The 20,592-nt window shown below is 38.6% G+C and overlaps 1 protein-coding gene across 7 annotated transcripts in view; it reads right to left on the bottom strand.

Moving 5' to 3' along the window:
• Positions 1-20,592, bottom strand: part of ST3GAL3 (ST3 beta-galactoside alpha-2,3-sialyltransferase 3) — a 188,298-nt gene that overhangs the window by 143,061 nt on the left and 24,645 nt on the right. For 5 of the 7 annotated variants that reach the window (XM_085298218.1, XM_085298215.1, XM_085298219.1 and 2 more), the window contains exons 2-3: positions 7,778-7,825; positions 5,698-5,832 (exon numbers count right to left, since the gene is read on the bottom strand). The exons of 1 other annotated variant lie outside the window; for it this stretch is intronic. In XM_085298218.1, the coding sequence (XP_085154344.1) occupies positions 5,698-5,832; positions 7,778-7,825 (183 nt within the window). The remainder of the gene's footprint in view (positions 1-5,697; positions 5,833-7,777; positions 7,826-20,592) is intronic. One more of the 7 variants, XM_085298217.1, reaches the window with a different exon arrangement.

Raw genomic sequence — 20,592 nt, 5'->3', positions numbered from 1 at the left:
AAAAAAAAAAAAAAAAAAAAAAAAAAAAAGCCAACTACAATGGTAATAAACTTTTTGAATCCACTAGCAGATCATCTTGGAAGAATCTGAAGAAGGCTTTACCTTCACAGCTCATAAGAGATTAAAGGTTGCATACAGGATAAAAGCAGCAGTACTGAAAGAGAGTAGAGTGATCAAAGGACTACATTTTCACTTGTTTTAGGAAGCTACAGACCTCAGCTGATAAAGTGTTACACTAGTATAGAGAAGCACAGAACAGAATGAACATGGGAAATAAATTTCATCATGCCCCCTAGGAACAAGAGGTCTCCATAGGTCAAAAACAAGATTTATTTCTACATTTCAGGGAAGATCAGAACTGAATAAGAACCTAATAATTGACAATAATTTCATAATAAAGCATGTAATAAGGATTATACAAACAGAAGAATAGCCAAGCATTGCAATTTCTATAAATGATGCAAATCCTGTGCCAAATTCAATGTTGGCATAAGCATGGAAATTTCTTCCAAGCACCCGAAAGAAATCCAGCTACCAGAGAGTAAATGAAAAATGCGTAGTCTAACATTTATAGACTCTATACAGACCACCCAGACAGCCATAAAACACTATGTACAATATCAGTCACAAGTTTTCAAATTGTATTTTGCATTACTAGCCATTTGGTTACATACAAGCAAAATGGGCAAAAATCTTCCCCTTATTTTACTAAACAGAAATCAGCAATTTGGGAATTAAGTTGGCTCATTAGTTTTATCCTTCCAACCACGAGCTTTATTTTAAGTATACCACCTGCAGGTGATTTCACCAATGACTCAATGTTTCTTTAACATCTAGCCATTTAGAAGCACAATACCAATACTTTTGCCCACAAAAATCAGAAAACATATTCACTTTTTAAAAAGGATAGGTAGTATACTGCAGCTCTAATTCTCTTTGCATTTCATTAGCAATTGCCAGACAGGCAATACAGGAGGGAAGGCAGAGGCTTAGTTCTAACTGTTTTACCCATAAAGTTCGTGCTTGTTTAAAGAAATCATTATGACACTCAGGAGACAGAAGTCCTATCAGGAATAGCTCAGACCACCCTGATACATTTCAGTTCTGCACAGACTGAGCTGCCCTGGACAGAATGAAGCCTTTCACTGAGCTCAGCTTTGGTCAGTGTCCACATGCAAGGTCCCAATCTGTGGCAAAGGGTAGGTAAAATGACTTATCCTGCAATGAAACAGGGTCAAACACCCCACGTTTGCCTTGGACCAAGAAAACACGTGCAGACTGTTTTAAAAGTTCTGCCAATTTGAAGTAATTCTGTCAGAAGTCAATAGACAAGAAAGAATCAATGGAAAAAAAAAAGTTGTATGCATTGGATCAACTGAAAAGGACAAAAGAAAAGGTTTTATTCTGTGTTTAAACAAATACTGCTCAGGACTACAAAGCAGCAATTAAAATACCAGACAAATGAGGATTTATGCTGCATCCTTTTCTTCAGATTTTCACTTTAACCTATTTGGTAAAGGAACTTACCTATGAAAGTATATTTTCTAAGGCTATTTAAATAATTGCAAAAAGAATATTAAGATTATAAGACCAAATTCAGAGAGGCAGAGTTGAGGTCACCTGGGCTCCTTAACCCTGTCCCAGCCTCCCTGCTTAGATTGCATCTCCTAACGTCATCCCCTAACATCAATGTTCCAGTTTCCTCCTTGCTCCTATTCACCCGGTTTGGTATACAAGTTTAACAGCCTTTTCCTCCAGGCTGCCCAACTGACTCTAGGGAGAGCCTTTGAGTGTACTAGTCCTGAGTGTTGCCCAGTCATAGAACCATAGAATGGTAAGGTTGGAGGGGACCTCTGGAGATCATCTAGTCCAACCCTCAGCGTAGCCCATACCGGGACTGAACCCGCGAGCTTGGCATTAGCAGCACCATGCTCTAACCAACTGAGCTAAACCTGCCCCCAAACTCTCCCTGCCACAAAAATACGCAGAAGAAACAGAATCAATGGATGTAAAAACTCTGCTTAATCCTTGCAGCCCGGCACTGGAGCATGCCTAGCCACCCAAATCTCTGTAGAACTATCTGGCCTTTTTGCATTTCAACCATGTATGTAAAAACTGAAAATTTTCAAAGGCTTATACTACAGTCCAATTTATGCTTTTTTCTGAAGAGCAAAAGAACTTTGAAAATTATTCCTTCCAACTAGAGAACCAAGGTGAAAGCATGAATGGCAAAGAACATTTTATTAACAGCTACAATACTTTTAAGATGTTGCTAAAACAACTTATTTTATCCCCCGTTTTTTTCCTCAGAAAAGACCAAATAGTTCTTCAAATTTTAAGAAAACACCAGAAATTCGAAACAGGCTCTCTCCAGCATAGAGCATTTCAGCCTACACAGCTAAAATTTGACAATATGCTAAGGAGCCAAAAAAGACACTTTAATGGGAACTGTAGAGCAATTCTCAACATCGGCAGCAAAATTTGGAATTTCACATCTATTAAAACTGAAATTCAAACCTGTGGGTTGGAAGCAGGGGCCTCTGTTCAGTCACAAACCCATACATACCCTGGTGACATTTAAAATCACGAGGATACTACTTATTGTTTCAGATTTAGCTGCAAAAGGAAGTAATTTCCCAGCTCTATGCCTTCATTTTCTCTACCCTGTAATTCCTGATTAGGGCCCCCAAAGACATCTGGCCTGCCTTTACAGTCTGAAGAAAGCAATACACCAGAGAGGTCTCCTTCATTAGACACCGCAACTACATTATTCATCCCCCAGGCACAGGAAGAACAAATAAGCAATCACTTGCTGATAATGCTGTACGGGTCATCCATCAGGAAGGTCTCCTGTCTGCTTACCTCTGAAATAGGTAAAATAAAACAAAAAGAGGTCATTCTAGCATTTTACATTTTGAAAGGCTCTGGTTACCTTGACACAGATTGTACAAGTCTTAAAATATTTTTCATAATAAAACTGTAGCAACCTCCTTGGATAGAAAAGCAACCAACTGCTTCAAGCCAGATTTATGAAAGGCTCCAAAAGGAAGATGAAAAATTTCCTCCTATGAACTGTGTGTGCCCCTCACTTTTTTTTTTTTTTCCTCCCTAGGAGTCATCTGTTTAAAGCCAGACTGCAACTTTGCTAAATAAACAGCTATTTCATTTACTGCCATGTATCCACTTGGCTAATGAAGCTAATACTGACCTACTGAATCTTCCAAGAGATTCTTATTTTAGAAATTGTATTGTGTTTCCTAATAAAAGTCAAGAATAATATTAACAAAACAAAGTAATCTACATTGGCTTTTAGTGACCTACAGGATGTACTGACTTGATGTGGAGAGATGCCACATAATACAGTAAAATCCTGTTAAAATACTTTTACTTTAAGGTATTCCTTAGTCCACCTCTTGGCATTTGTAAATGGACTTGTTCACAGCTGTATTTTCAATTGGAGGACTAGGGCATAGATGAAAGATAGACGATGATACTGAATACACTGGCAAAGTCAAGTAAGGACTATGCAATCAATACATGACAGTCATTGGCAATGATTCAAGCAGCTCCCACAGTCTACAAGTCAAAGAAATAAAGAACGGAGTGGAACTTCATTAATCAAAAATGAAAAAGGAGAAGGATTTTTGCAGAATAAAACCACTAAAATTAACAGGAAAAGCATGAGATCTTTCACATGTATTCTCCACTTTATAGGAATGTGGGAAAAAAAGCAAAGTCCATCCATCCTTTCCCATCCCAACCATGCATCCTTAATACAGTCAAAAATGCAATGTTTGGGGGGGGAAAAAAAAAAGAAAAAAACTACACACATGGAAACTCATCAGCTCCACATGTAAATTATTTTTTTCCCTAAAACTAAGAACAACTACTAGAGTCTCACAAATTCTATTATTTAACATAATATCTAAATTGGTTATGTAAGCTCTACAAGGCTGGCACTACAAGGTCTGTGGATAGAAGGGTACTTCAGGGAGAGATCAGCAATAACTGTGTTTGCAACTGCAGCATGTATTATCAGATTCTCATTGGAAAAGCCAAAGACTAGCAAGCTATCTTCTACAAGTCACAAAACTGTTTTACTTTCATGCTAGGACTCTGTCACCATTCTGCCAATTTGATACCTAAAAACTTTAGCTGTATTCCCAAACTCCACTCATGCCACGCTATCTGAAATACATGAAAGTGGTCACCAAATTCAGAAAACTGACTCGTGTTGTATTTAAGACAACAGACCCAGGGTTCTCCTACTCCTGCTCTAAGAGCTTATCTGATGCATTTTCAACAGCTGGAGAAGACGGAGAAACCTCTCATAGTTCTAACAGCTTCTCCCAAGGAAAAAGCTCAGAACTTTAGCAGAAGGAATTACAAATTCAGTACACGCCTAAATAACAGCAAATTTAAATTCAACTGATTAATAGAACATTATTTTAAATTCAGCATCCAGAAGCATAGTCTTCCATATGGACTTTCACAAGTCCATGAGCCTCACTTCCACATGAACTTCACAAGCACATGAACTTCAGTAGATATGCTGTCATAAATGAGTGTTTTAAAATCCCATTTTCTCTGCATAAGTCAAACTAATCTTCTAATCAAGGGTTAAGGATGAAATTGAAAAGGGGAAAAAAAAGCAACAAAAACAAGCAAGTTAAAATACTCAAGCAGTTTGAGCAAAAACTTTTGCATGAAAAGAGATATTAGAACTACTGAATCTTCAGCCTGCATTGCCAATGAGAAAAGAATACTATACAGTCAGTGCTAGGATCAAACACATCTAACAGCACATGCCTACAGGATACCTAAATCCTAGTATTTCCAGCAAGCATATTAGCAGATGAGAAAGTTGTACCTTCAGGGCACTTTTATCCTATTAAGGCTTAGAGGAAAAAAATTTAACTTACTTGCTCTCAGACAGGGCAGATAGGAAAAAAAAAAAAAGTCTTCAACAAAAATAGCAAGGGCATAAATTAGACTGTCAAGGTCCAGCGTTTGATTTGCCAGCAAGAAAGTAAAACAAAACAATTGGGAAAAAAAGAAAAAAAGAGTATGAACTGTCTATTGCAAACAAATGAAATCTAGGTCTACTCAAACACCCTCTGTGTCCTGCTTAATGTCTTCCAAGTTCAGAGCATGACACCATTCTTTCTAAACTAGTTTCAGCTGAAACACTAGCCCAGACACCACATGAAACATTCTTGCTGCTCAAACTTTATCTTTTAAGGGAAGGGGCAGTTTAGAAAAGGATCACGAAAATGGGATCTCATGAAGGCTAGACCACAGTGTGAACTTCAGACAGTTCAGTCTCACTCCAAGCATATTTAATTATGCTCTATGCTAATAAACTTCTACGAATTGGTATTTTAATATTGCTAGCTAGATGATTTTCCAAACACTCAGTTCAGGAAGTTTTACCCAAAGAGTTTGATCAGTTTGCAATGCATGGGACAGATTTCCGGCATCTCAGAAAACTGAGAATTGTATATGGGAGAAAGAGGAAAGGTGACAACCAAGATGAGGACCCACAGTCAGTTCAGGAAAATACAGAAGCCATGCCAAGACATTGCTCTTTACGTGGCATGATTACAAAAGAGCAATTCTTAGACAGTGTTCAGTATTTTTATGTTTCAAAGGATGTAGTTTTTGCCCCTTCTTACCCCGACCTGAAACATCACCTACTAGGAATGGCTGGGACTGGAGCTGCCATTGTTTCTTTGAGTTCTTTCTGGGCTCTGTCTTTTCCTGGGTCTGCAGCAAGATGAGATGGCACGGACAGCGGAACCACAAGAGCCACAGTTTTTCTCTCTCTCCTTCCTGTTCAACAAGGAAAGCTATCCCTCAGTTGGATAGGTATCACACATCTTGACATCTTATTATACATATCAGTTTAGAGCAAGCTAAAGTTTCCAACACAATGAATACAGAGTACTAAATATGAAGGCAATAAACACAGCTCTTTTCGACATTTTTTAATCTCCCTCCTCTGAGTTTTCTTCATATTTCTTCAATGAAGAAATTCAACCTTGTTGCAGTGGAATGGTGTACTAGAGGTTAAATTTCACCATACTATTTGTAACAAAACCAAGCTTGAGTTGTAATGTATAAGCAGGGCAAAGATCAATGTTTTTAAACAGACCCAGGCAGACAGTCTGCTTACATTAGCTTTGTCTCCCACCTTTCATATTAACAGTACTCTAAAAGACATTATCAGTTGAACTTATTCTTCATAAATAATTTTACCATCCTTTTGGTAGCATCGTAACACAACATTTATGATCAACTCCATAGAAACTCTGCATTGGAAGCTATTGYTAGGGCTAATTATGTTTTCAAATTAACTTGAAGCCAAACATATTAGGGAAAAAAATACAGTGGATAAAATTTGAAAGTTTCATTCTGGGTTCAGATGCTGGTCTTTGTTACACCAACGTCAATTCAGCATACTCAAATGAGGATAAGCTGATTCAGACTTACTCAGTTGCAATCAAAATAAAATTTTTCTTTGAATTTTATTCACATATTTCAGACTTACACACCCCCCTTGCTACTTCTGAAGACCAAAGAAGCCATTAAACAATAGGGAAGGAGGTGGACAACAACCAGCCTTAGTTAAGACTGACATCCATTATTAGGAAGGAAGTTAACAGATGTTCCCTTCTTCCCCCAAACACCATCCATTCTGCGCTCAGTACCCTAAGTTGCTCCCMTATTGGACCATACACCCTCAACAAAGCAGTTTCCAGGTTTTAGAGGATAACGCAGGAACAGCAGAAAGCATTTGGTGTGCTGTAAGCAAAACAAGTTGCTACTACTAGCTCTAAGGTTAGTAAATCAGAATTGTGTGTTCAAGCTTCATTGTTAGTGTCAGGCAGTGGGGGCTCTTTCATATCGTGCAGGGAGCAGATAGGTGCTATGTTGGAAGGCAGAAAACTTCCTATGAAACTAAGAGTTAAGGCTAGTAAGCAAGAGAAAATCCCAAAATCTTCACTTGGATTTTTTCCTAAGGGAAGAACCTTTAAGTGCTAAAGGACTTTAAAAGTAATTCTTAGTCTCTTCCTTGCACTCTATGTATCATTATACACATACTGTGAAGTGAATTTTATTCAGTATTGTGCTTGTTACGATGTGCCTTGGCTACAACCCATATATTATGGTTAACCAAATGGATAGTTACTGATTTCATGAAGTGCCCCCAGCTTAAAAGAACTTTTGATTTTTGGTTCARTTGAATTCAAGGTAGTGCTCAGGTTCCAAAGGAAATACGGTCAGGCCAGCTTTGCTCTGGGGTTCGGTAATGCTGGTTAACCTCCACAAAAACCAAGCTTCCAGCCCTATTTGTTTAAGTATAGATCTTTCGCCTTCTTCTTCCTGATGTCTKTCTTCAAATAACTCAACTGTTTGTTTAGCTGAGAAACTCTCCTAGTAGCATGGAACAGTTTTTCTTCTGCTGGTGGCTGACATCAGCTTAATGCCTTTCACATGAGAAAAGAAACAAACTGTGCCACTAACACACATAAYGTGTCCAGGTCATCTGCCTAGCTACATAGTGGAAAGGGTCTSACAATTTAATTTGTGTTCTCTTAAGACCTTTAATACTTCCACTGAGCTTAACAAGGATCTATTTACCCAATTTGGCTAGATGGCTGATTGCCACAGAAGTGTGACTTAGTTACCTGCCTCCCAACATGGCTACCGTGTCCAGCTACACAGAAGCCTTTTCACGAGGTGGGGGGGAGAGAAGGAGAAGGCAATGTTGTACCTGAGCCTATTGTATGTCCAACGGAGTCAAAGGAAAGAACCACTGAATCTGCAACACAAGAGTACAAGTTCATTTTCCCCTTTTTCTTAACACTATTTCTTGCTGTAGTGCACAAACAAATTAATTAGCCCAAGTTTCCAGGTGCATTTAGTGGTACTGATRAAGAAACAGCAAGCAATTGTGAAGCAGGAAGGGCAAGACTGTAAACATCTAGCACTTGCTCCTCAAAAGCTGTGCTGAGCAACACCCCATCTTCATTACAATGCAGTAAGTGACAAATCACTCAGAATGGTTTCCTCCAGTGCTCTGCATTTCATCTTTACATTCCACCAGCAAAAAGATCAACTTCTTCAGCAACCAAACAAAACAACCACCTTCTAGCAAATGCAGAACATTACAGTATGCTGGAGAAACATGGCATGGTTACCCAAYGGAATAGCCACTATTTGTTGAAAATATTTTCAACAAATACCTAGGCAAATAAATTTGGCCTTGTCATACCAAAATGGAATTGTAACATGCTTTTTGTTTGCTAGACTAGAGAGCTCTTTATTATCAAACTTATTATCAATTTTTTGTCCTATTTAGGAAGTCCTCTATTAAGATCAACTCTGCCCTGATATTCTGTTTGCTAAGCCAAGTACTGTTCTCTCTGTAAGGCATGGTTTCCACATCTTTTAAACACTCTAGTGGCTCCCCGTCTGCATGTATTTCAATTCATCAGGAATCCTCGWCTTAGCACACATGCTGTCTACTGCAAAGCATCAAGACAAAACAAACCTCTCTGCTTGATAACTTYTTATTTTGCCATCTGAGGATCCCATTAGCCCTTTTAGCCATGGCCACAGTGACAGCTTTTGTTCACCAGCTAACACCCAAGACTTCCAGTTCATTTCATACAATGGGGCACACTTGTAATTGTAAAATTATTGCTTGCTTGCACCTGGCTCAAAGTCATGTGGACCCCATTACTAGTCATTCATTTTCCTCATTATATACCACTCTCACAATCTATACACTGCTTGCAAAATTTATCAACAAGGATTTCATACTCTGTTCCCAGTGGAGCTGCTACATGGTACAATAGTTTATGAATTTCTCAATGTCTTTTCCAGATTTACTTTTACTTGAGACAAACCGACAATTATTTTGGTTGCATGTCTCATGGTTTGCTCTTCATTCTGATCCCAGTTCCAAACTAAAGCAGCAGCTACTGAATTTTGCTGTACAACCAGAAGAGCTGAATTGGGCTCAGAACTTAAAGACAGCTTTCCAACAAGCAAAACACAGAGAAGAGCAAACTAACACGACAGAATGAAAACTTACGCAAATAGAAGCTTTAAACTGACATAGCACGTAATTGCAGAACTGCCTCTCATCTTTGGCTAAATGAAGAGATTGAACTCCTTTAAGTTTCTCTTTGCAATTTCAGCCTTAGATGAGATCCATTTGCCACAGCAGCTGCCTGCCTACAAGCTCTTAGTTTGGAGGCACTATCACAACCAGAGTTAGTGTGCTGGAAAGAAGTTAAGCTCCAGCTGCATCACCTTACATTCGGGCAAGTTACAATCACAGACAGTGACAGTTACCACATTTCAGCTGACAGTAACTTGACCATCAGACTGACCCCATGGATCTTCTATATTGTACATCATCCTTGTRCTTTCTTCCTAAATCTTACAAATTCAAAAAGGAAAAGCCAATTTTGGAAATAAACACAGCAAAACTGTTCATTTAATGGGATTTAAAACTTTTTTTTTTTAAAGACAGGTCTGTTCCATCTCAGATGTAATGCTGTGGTAGTTACATTTCTTTTTAAAGACTACAGTCTCAAAATTTTATTCCAATAAAAATAAAAACCCATCTGGACTTAACAACTGTATTTCCTCTTTTGGGAGTGAAATTCAGACATCTTTATGTTATTCTAAATAGCAAGGGGCTTAATTCATTGTAACCACGGTAAATTCATCTGCCATCAATTAGTTCCAAACAACATGCGTGGGGTTCTACTTTAAAAAAAAAAAAAATGTTGAGATTTCTATCAGCATAAACCATTGCTTTGAAGTTTATGCCAGATTTAAGTGTTCATTTTCCCCAATACATCTTCCATTAAACACTGGGCATTAGAACTTGTCTAAGAATGGCTGAAAAGCACTACTGTCACCAAATTAACAACGTTTTTGCAGCCTGTAACAAATGTATAATGTTTCAATCCCTTAATTGAGAACAACTATCTTCTCCCACAACAAGAAAAGTTACAAGCATGTGACTTCCTTTTTCCAGCCCAGTTCTCCATGTGACTATTAGTTTCACAGCTTTAACACCAAATTCATTGTGAATAACCTGTATTACAATAAATTCCCCTCTGGGCAAGTAATTTCACAGATCTTTATTAAAACACTCTGTTTATTTCTGGCATTAACACTTCAAAACGGAAGAAGCTGTAAAGGCTGAGAAGATAATCACGTTACCCTTTTTCCACCCAGCTAGCTATTCACATTCTGTCAAATTCAGTGCTACAGGTTATTTTGGTCAGAACTGGAGATAGGCATTTCTTTGAGGCAAGCCTGATTTATTAAAGATATTGAGTCCTGCTTCCTTGAACACAGCAACAACAGCTTGCTTCTAGCTTCAAACCTCTTCCAGTCACCRCTCAGTTCAAAATCCTCCTGGCTTTGCAGACTTTTTCAGAGCCAAACTGCTTGCTCAGTCTGTGCATAGTGCCTTTCCCATCCCCTGCTGCTGTTCTTAAGGTCTCTTCTGCCTATCTTTTAAAGGTAAATAAAACTTAGTAAGATACAATGCAAAACATATCCACTTACATATGCCCTTGATTTAGGTGCCAAGAAGTGCTTTTCTGAAGGACAAATTTCTAACGTTTCAGCTACCTGCTTCCATGACAGAGCTTAAGTACTTTTTTCTTCTACTTAACTGAAGAGCAGCCTTTATGCCCAATTCGTGAAATCTGACATCCAAGAGTTTGCCAATACACAGAGCTTAAGGCTGCATGCACCAAAGGCGGTAAAATGCCAGCCTTTTACATCTGTTTTCATGTTAGCTACAGTCATTTTTTCAGTGGCTGGAGTAGTAAAAATAAAAAGGAAATCAAGATACAGCACAATCCAAAAGGAATTCTGGACCTGATTCAATCCATCAGAAGAGATAAAGAAAACAGGAATACTTATTTAAAAGGCACTCAGTACCTGGAATAAATAGCTCTGAAACTTCACCAGTGATAGACAGCAAAGTCGACCATTTTGGATCTTTGTTTTGGGTCACTTCCCACTTCTGCCCCCCATCCAGCTAGACCACTAGACCAATAAACTAACTCTGAGTAGAATAACCTGAATTTACTTCACCACAGCCATTTCGGAATGCAGAAAAGTGGCACAAGACCCTGCCCTTGGAGAGCTCACTGGCATAGAAGGAATGCAAATATCCAGTTTTGTTCGGGAACCAGGAGCTCCAAGACACATCATGCAGAGAGACTCACTGATGCTCTGGAACCAAACTCAAACTCTGCTCCAACAGGCTGCAAAGCAGACATGCAACTGAACTTACCTTTGAAGGAATACAGATTTGCACAGTTTTGTCCTGAAGTAGTAAATCCTGCAAATCTGAGATAGTTCAATTTTTCCCTGCGTTTATCACAGTTATTACGTGATCCAGATAAGTCACCCAGAAATAACGAGGGCTGATGGTATTTCTAGGCAAAGGTTGCACTTCAGAAGTCCCTGACCCMTCAATCTCATCTCTTCAAACACACACACATCCCTTTCCACTCCAGTATCCCCCCATCTCAAGTCTCCTTCTCCAAATCTTTCCCTCCCATTTGTTTTGTTGATCAATTACCATGAGCTTTTTCAGGGTCTGGGTATCTCTACCCCATATTCCCTCCACCCCCAGCAGAGGTAAAAGAACAACACATCTTGCTGCATATTGTGCACCTCGGTTCTAGGCACTTCTGGACAACAAATATCTATCTATTGCTATTCCTTACAGAGCATCTCTTTTCTACCACTCTGGTCTCTGAGCAGCTACACCTGCAATTAAAAAAAAAAAGAAGGTCTTCACAGAGGAGTGAAACTGTCAAGTTAAATGGGAGATATATTAGGTAAAACATATGGCATGCAGCACCCACAGAATATTCCATCATCATAGCTGTCCTATTTTGGAATTAATCATCTAGGACTCAAAACCAAAAGGACTGATGCTGCCTCCGAGAAAACCTAGGAGTGTAATAATTCCAAAGCGGTCTAAAATTCCAGCAGTTCTTAAATCAGGTGTTCTAATGTCATATATGTGTGTGCCCATAGATACGGAGGAGATGTACTGGAAAACATCTGAAGTTTTATGCTCCAAGGAAGACATCACAGGATAAGCACTTAGTACCATGCCTGGGTACTTCACTACTGAGAGATGGGCAGGACCAGCTCTTACAGCCCTACTGCACGGACTTCCTGAGCTCACCTAACACCAAATCATGGACCAACTTCCGACACAAATACCGTCTCTGCTTTCATTTCCTCACTGATGACAAGGACAACACAATATACAAAGTGAAAATAAGTGGCAACACTGAATGAGAACAGCAAATACAATCCACATTTAATCAAGGGCTGTACACAGTCTGTAGACTTACCTACATGCCATTTCAGAATTTCAGTTAAGGCTTTTTACAGTAAGTCTTTCTGAGAAGCCAATAACTTTTTTGCTTTTCCACGTCAGAAACCAAAGAAACTAAACTAATAATTTCTCTTATCCAGATTTTTTTTTAAACAAAACCAGACTTTAGCAATAAACTATCTTCCCTGGGGGAAGAGGGGGGGGAAACAGTAAAAAAAAGATTGCGTGCTGCTTTRGAAGTGGTGCTGAGAAACCACAAACCATTAGTCCCACAGGAGTTATGAGAGTTTAATAATAAAGGCTTAAACACAGCCTCAATATCACACACCATTACAGTAATGTGCTACACAGACCAAGCCAAACACACAACACAATACTTTGCAACGTTAAGGCTGCAATTTGGCACATCCTCTCACAGAGAGCTAAGCTCTGAGGTCTGCATTGCTGTTTCACGCACACGATCACTGTCACRTTTCTCATTCTGTATTGCTGCTCTCCAGATACTCTGGATGGTCTCCTACAGAATTGCAAGTTATATTTAATAACAATTTATCCAACTTATACCTCCAGAGCTTGATCACAGACTAGATATCCTGYAGAGCTCAGTCACCTTAAATGGGGTGGCATCTGTAGTAACACCATTGACGAATAAAATTCTAGTTCAGAATAAGAATGAAAAAAAAAAAAAAGATTTTAAGTGCTGCTTTTTTAGCATGGAATTAAAACACTATCCATTAGGAGAACAGGCTATCATTCACCCATCCCCATTTTCAACTGAGTAGTGAAAAGGATAGAATAAAACACCCCATTAGGCACCAACACTTTGTCAATGAAATGAGCAGACTTTCTATTTTCCTATGCAAGCCTCATGAGTATGCAACAGAAATGCTCTTCAGAAACACCGCAGTAACCTATTGCAGTCCTTTTATTTGAATTGAATCTTTGTTTCACTCTCCATTCAGCCAAAGCTCAAACATTCTTACCTCAGCATTTAAATAAGAAATTTATCTGCACGCAGAGACCAAATAGTTGTACAATTAAAAATGAGAGCACAACCAGAGYATAAGCATCTGAAAAGCAAGAATTTTACTAGAAGCAGTAACAATATATTCCCAGTAACAATGAGACCTGTACAAGTATAAGCAGTACACATAAAAACATTTTCCTGAAACTAGAAGCTGAATCTCTAGAGTTGCTGTGGTTACACTTTATTGATAGTGACTTTAAGTCTCTGCATTCAGTGGATACATTACACTTTAATCCATGTGGCAGTTTCCATCACCTCTGACCCAAGAGCAAACTATTTTCATCCAGCTCCTTGTTGATACTCCCCTTTAATCTACAGGTCCCATCTTGTCTGTGATTGTTTAACTGGTCAATATAATTAAATACAATTCAAAGTAGCAGTTCTGTATCTGAACTTACCYTGACGTGATCTGCTCTGATTCAGACCTAAACAGCAGCCTGAGCACCTGCCAGCTCATCTGCTTCTTCCAAATAKATCAGACAGTTTGATAAAAGATACTAGATTGGCCTGGAAATCTAGGAAAGTGCCCAAAGAGCCTAATTAAGTTTAGGCACAAAGCTAACTGCTGTATGAAGGGGGGGGGGGGAATCCCCTCCAGTGTGAAGCTATCAAACAGAAGAAAAACGGGCCCCAAACACCCAGTTAATAACAGATAAATCTGGAGACAGGAATACAAGCAAACCCACACATAAAAAACCTGACAACACTGTAACTTACGTGCTTTTTGCCTTCTCTTCTAAAAGAATGACAAACACATTCCTCTGATTTCCCAAAACATAAGAGGAGGCATATTTTATGGATTGCTTTTTGAATGCAAGTATTTGCATTCAAATTTGAATTTAAGTATTCCCTGCCTGCACTTACAAGTTACTTGTCAGGATATACTTCACTTCCCAATTCTTTGTTTTACTTGTTGAAGACAGATTTCGGGAAGAGTCAAATCACTCAGTCCCTCAGCCTAATGATAAATGCCGTCCTACCAGTTTAACAACTACCAGTTTTTCATTAGTGTTGCTTCCTCCGCTCCCTGGTTTGTTCAGTTCTACTAACATTTTCTTCTATAGTACAACTGGTTCTTTCACTCTTCCCTGCCTTTTTCTGAACRCGGCGAGCTGGCCCTGTGCTACCACCACTAGTCACTGCAAGAACTTCTTGTCGTGCCACAGGCTCGCAGACGCTCTCGGTTACGGATGTTAAGCCTTTACGCAGAGGTCCACACCAATTCTGACACCCCTTGGGCACCACCTCACACAGCATCAGCCAAGGCCARACAAGGTACAGAAGATGCTACTCTCGCTAGTGATCCCAACTTGTACACACAAACTGTATTAGAAACRATGAGTAGTATTCCCGTGCTCGGACACTACAAGGAATTAGAATCTCAAGTGCATTTTTAGAGGTGGGTTTTTCTAACATTCTCAGTGCCTAAGAGGGGAAACAGATAATGCGGCCATACGCCGTACAGGCATGRCTTTCCCATCACGGATGGGCACACGAATAGCAGCACTGAGACGCAGGGACTGAGTTTCAGTCCAGTACTGCCTCCAACTGAACAGGAGACCCGAGTTCAAAGTTCAGCCTTATTCCCTTTAGGGGAGGGGAAAACTCACTCTAGATTTCAACAACAGGAAACATCTGACTGTAAGGGAAAAAAAATTCAATATATTCTGGATTTCCTACTTCAATAAATTGTTTCAAAATAAGGTTTCACTGCAGTATTTCTCTTATATTGAATTTGAATACCTGTCCCGTCACCAGCATCTCGGGGTTGATATGGAGGCAGGGGAATGGGAATTCTCRTAAGGGCAGCGACTACTCTTGATTCACTTACAAACCGCAGGGTAGGGAGCACCAATAAAAGTTTTCCATAACAAAAACTGAATTTCTGAAGCAAGAGAAGATAAGATTGTGGTGTAATGTCATTTCGTAAACTCGGTGTTTAGTGATTCTTGTCCTTCTTAATGATAAATATCTAAGGGAAGAAATACTTTTATAAAGCTGTTACAAAGCAAACATAGTAGTGATCAAAAACAAGTCAGAGCCTCCAAACTAAAATTAAATAAAAATCAAACCAAAGCCAAGAGAYAGTCTTCCTCTTCTGCAATATCTTCCCTCTCACTTCACTGTACAATACAAAAAAGTAAAGGTGAGCACTTAATCAGTAAATAATTTAAATTGGGAGGGATCAAGTCCAGCCCCCCTACCTAAGCAGAGGAATACCRCAAAATAACCTGCAGGGGTTAACAACTATATCTCTTGTTGATATAATACTAGAAAGATCCAATATCATCTCTTACTTTTTTTTTTAATGAATTTCATGGAATCTTGCCAATTTTTACACTTGCTGTTGTGTGCCTTGCTCCTTTTCCATCAGGTTATTTGTAATGAAGTGGAAGATTAACCAAGCAAGAGATAATGTTCCTGTTCCAAACAGATGTATTTTTAGATATACTGAGCACACTAATTTTATTTATTCTGCAATGAATGAAAAGCTCTAGTGTCCTGGGCCAGCTGGCAAACATTTCAGAAGGATATTACATTGTTGTTGTCTTGAGCAGTGCCCAAATTACAACTTGGTAGCAGGAAGCGCTTATTTTGCTAACAAGATCAGTATTCATCTGGATCTATTCCATAACTTCATAGCAGCAGGACCAAGGTAACCCTGGCCATGAGGACAACATGGTGCTTCACCCAGAACATCCAATATTGGAGCTCCTAGAAGGGATAGCTCTCCAGTCCTGGGAAAGGCCAGTGGCACCAGCCTCTCAAGTTGCTCTATCCAAAAGATACGGAGAAACAGTCCCCAAATGAAAAATAGAGGGGGAGATCAATGTGCTGGAGAAGTTCAATGAAAATATGCTTGGCTTTGTGGAACACCACTACAGACAGGATATAGATGTATTGTAAAGAATCACGAAAATTAAACAGGCTCAGACAGTACAGATAAATCTGAGATCTGAGAGGTTTTTCTCTTTACAGAGAAAAATTCTTTAATTAATCCCAAGTAGATTCTCAGCATTTTAAAAAGCTCTTATTTTTGTTGTGTTATCCTAAGCCAAGTCTCTCGTTTTGATTTCAATTATTATTGTAGCACCAAGAAGTCAGAGACCCTGGTTCCACAATAGTACATGCAGTAAGTTATAAAGCAGTAAGACCTCACTCTTCTAAACTTACAATCCAGCTGCAAGACAAAAAACAGATATCGGCAGTTAGGGAAGTACTCAGGAATAAATGTAGAAATGTAGATCAGTAAAATAGGACCAGCTCTGTGCAAGAAGGTTTTCTTTGAAAATCAGCAGTGATATCAGTCTTTTATTCAAAAACAAGATCCTGTTATACACTTACAAACTTATTAGTGTGATTAAAAATTTGCCTTCTTTATTGGGAATGAAAGATTTGTGCACTCAAATACAGTGTGTGTGCGCTCAAATTTAAAGTACTTGCCTAGGCTGAGAATACATATGTTCTTGTGAATGCATGTCACAGCCTAATACTTCAAAATTACAAATTCCTTAACAGATTAATTTTAAAAGCTCACTGCTAGTCTGCCCTGGACTATCTCAATAATAAAACAACACTTCAGCTGTCTTTATGCTTAAAATTAATGGCAAACTTGTACATTGAATATACTGAGGGGCTTCAAAGGACTGTATTTAGACTGACCTGCGCATGACTTTTCATCTCACTGCTAGGAATATTTGGATGACAGATCAGTTTAACCACTAAAATGACTTAAGGTGGAAAAAATACTTAAACACAAATCTAGCTATTCTGTGTGCAACGTGTTTAACAATCATTAGGATAGTCATTTAGTTCAACCATTCCTGTCTAGTATTCTGGTTGTAGATTACACCACTGAAATATCTCTCTCTCTCTCTYTTTTTTTTTTAATATTTATTTTTTTTAGCAAGCACTTAACTTGAATCTTAATCCTTGAAAATACTCCAGTAACTTTATGCCTCAACTCAACTAAGATGACAACACTGTTGGAGCAACAATACAAAAAGCCTKGAGAGCAGAGATAAGGACACTTTGAGCTAACCTCAGCTCTCCCTGCACATAACACTTCTGTGTAGCAAATTAAGGAGCAGATTCACATCGTATTTTGGTGATTTAAAGCAGATACACACAAAAATTAATTGGCTAGTACTCTTTCATTGCTTTCAACTACATACCAAAAAATTAATCCTTAAAGTAGTTTGGACAGTAATTTTAAGCTGATAAGAATTTACTGCAATCATTAGAAAAATCAAAATAGTACACACWCTTCACTTTTCTTGGTTAGTGCTCATGCATGTACTTTTTAAATAACTTGTAGAAGACTAAGCATTTCATTCCCATACCAAAAGTCCCTGAAAACATCCAAACATTATTGCATGCTARTAACTTCACTATGAAAGAGCTTTGGAAGGCTGCTACGTTATCTTTTGTTTTTCATAAAGAAAGGTGCCTAGATGCAATTAATAGAAATCAGAACAATGACTTTAATAGGCTGGTTTACTGGAGCCATATTCTTGTCCCTAAACTAGCATAGGCTTCAACTATTTTTTTGCTCTCTTTCCCTGGTAGAGAGCATAAAATTGTTTTCTGTGTGTCGGGTTTTCTGAGCTAGCTCTTAAACTACTTCTTCAAAAGGAATAACCAGTATTCCAAAAATATAAATACTTCCATCAGGAAACTTGCATTCTTGAGTTTGTTTTAAATGATCTACTACTTACAATAGTAAGCYAGTGGTCAAAAGCCTCTCAAAACCTTAAAGCATACAACATCCGGCCCAGCTGCCAGAATAACTGCCAACAAGCTCATATGGACAGCTTTACACTGACACTTCTCATCTATCTTGGGTCTGCTTGGAACAAAAACAAGCGACAGGAAGGATTAAGGTACAGAAGTATATATGAGCATAAACCACCTCCTGAATACAAGGACTTCGTAGGCACCTTCTCCAGAAGGCAGCAATGTTCTACCCTTTTGTGCTGTAAAGACCCAAACCAGACAATTTATTGACATGAAGGCTGATACTGAACAGAAGTTTTTTTGGATCTGTTTTTCATTGCTGTCTTTTGCAATTTTTTAATAGCATGACCACAATGAATTCCAAAATCCAAAGAGGTTTTTGGCCCATCAAATTATAAAACTCATAAAGCTCCTAAGTTTGCACTGAAATTTGGATTTAAGAGGTCTTACACAGTACATGATTTTACACATAATAGATACATACAGAAAGTGATAGCAAGCATATGATCTTACAGGGCAAATACATTGAAAAACAGGTTGTATGCCATCAGATCGTCCTCATTCTCCAGCCACACTAACTGGTTTACAAAGGGTGATTACCGCTATCTAAAAGCCTTGCACTGCTCCAAAACAAATGAACACTGGCATATGCAAGTCTGGAATAAAGTCATCTATATATCCTGAAAAATGCCACAAATGAACACTAYTCTCTTCTCAGGTTATCTGCCAGACTATGAAAGCTGCCATACTTAGAGAAAAAACATGGTAACTTCAAACAGCAGMATATATAAATTCTCATTTCATATTTTATGGAAGACTTTCTGAACCAAGGAGAGAATTTGCTACACCAAAACATACAAAAAATAACCTAGAAATAAGACTAAATACTGTCAATAGTTGGTCATCTTCATGTGCAGAAGTTGCAGGACAATGAAAAAAACATTAAAATAGCAGCAGCAGCAGAAGAGGAAGTTGATTATAATACTTTCCAATCCCTGGACAAATACAGCCAGAGACTATCTAAAGGAAAAACTCACACTCTTCAAAAAAAAAAAAATACATAAATTAACACTTGGCAAGGAAATAATCCATTGAGAAAATAAACTTCCAGGGCCCCCAAAAGATTTAAAACAGTTTTTCCAGTCAAGGATCAATGGAATTAAACTTCTAAACACCTAACTAAATTGTTTCACAAACCAAGCCAGCTTTCTTAAAAAAATCAACTCACAGTGTAGTTTCCAAGCCAGCAGTGGCTAGAAGCACAGACAAGCTGCCACTACCAAGAAGAGCTAAAAAGGGGCCAGTCTCACCTCCAGTCACATTAACACCTTTTGTCCAAGGATAAACCGCACTGACAAGATCCTTGTCTTCCAGGAAGGAGACTTGGGGAGATACAAAGGTTGCATGCAAGACAGAAATAGGGGATAAATTACCCAAGAACTGCATGCAGAAGAGCAGAGTGACCASGCTCATCCTGCTATAATGCATCAGAAAATCCTGATGAGCCCATCCGGGAAGACAACAAACTCTGTTATGTATTTGCGACATGCAAACATAAGGGATAGTGGTTGTTTAAAGCTGGAGGCAATTTTGAAAAGAAACTAAATTTTCTGAAGTTCAGTGGTAAAGTAACTATTGGTACAATTGTTTTTTTTTTTTTTTGGCCACATCTGTTCATATGCATTTCTTCACATCTGCCACAATGGTCTACACTGTTTAGTCATTTCTCAAACACCTGTATTACTTCTGCTCTTTTCCAGATATACTTTCAAAAGACTTCCAGATCTTACCCTGGGTGAGCAAGAGAAGCAGACAACTATTAATCAGCTTTAAAAAATCAGTTAAAAAAACCCAAAACAAAACCAACAACATTTCAATGGACTATTTTAATCACTGCCTCAACCCAAGGAAGCAGCAGCTTGCTTAAGAACAGTAATCCAATACCAGCATCACTGGAATACCAAATAGTTTTGACAAAGTTCATGTGAAACTGCCAACTCTACTTCACCAAAAGCTAGAATTTCAGAAATTGAGAGCTGCCAAGAGCAACTCCCCTTCTTCAATGTATTCAGTTTCCACAAAGAAAACTCATTGCAGTCTCCGAAAGATGAGCTTTCCATGACAGACCCCATTCCTTATTAGCATTTCCAGCCACCTGCTGAAGTACGCTCCCAGCCAGGATTTCATAGACTCATTGGGATTCACAGACTTTACAGTTGCACCATTTCTGGATTATTCCACTAGCAGAACTCCTCATAAATGGCAAAAGTCATTTTATTAACTGTATTCCACAACAGCTGCCTCACCTAACAACTTTCTTTAACTGGCAAAATAACAGCAGCTTGATGTTGGCAGGTCTAGGATCAATTCAGAAATGGAAAATGACCTCTTCTTGGTTTGTGACAAGCCATCAACATTTGCAACA

This window comes from Rhea americana, unplaced genomic scaffold (assembly GCF_003343005.1).
Source record: "Rhea americana isolate MKP2758 unplaced genomic scaffold, rheAme1 scaffold_136, whole genome shotgun sequence".
Taxonomy (NCBI): domain Eukaryota; kingdom Metazoa; phylum Chordata; class Aves; order Rheiformes; family Rheidae; genus Rhea; species Rhea americana.
Note: the sequence above shows the minus strand (reverse complement) of the source record. Positions and strands in the feature narration are given on the sequence as shown.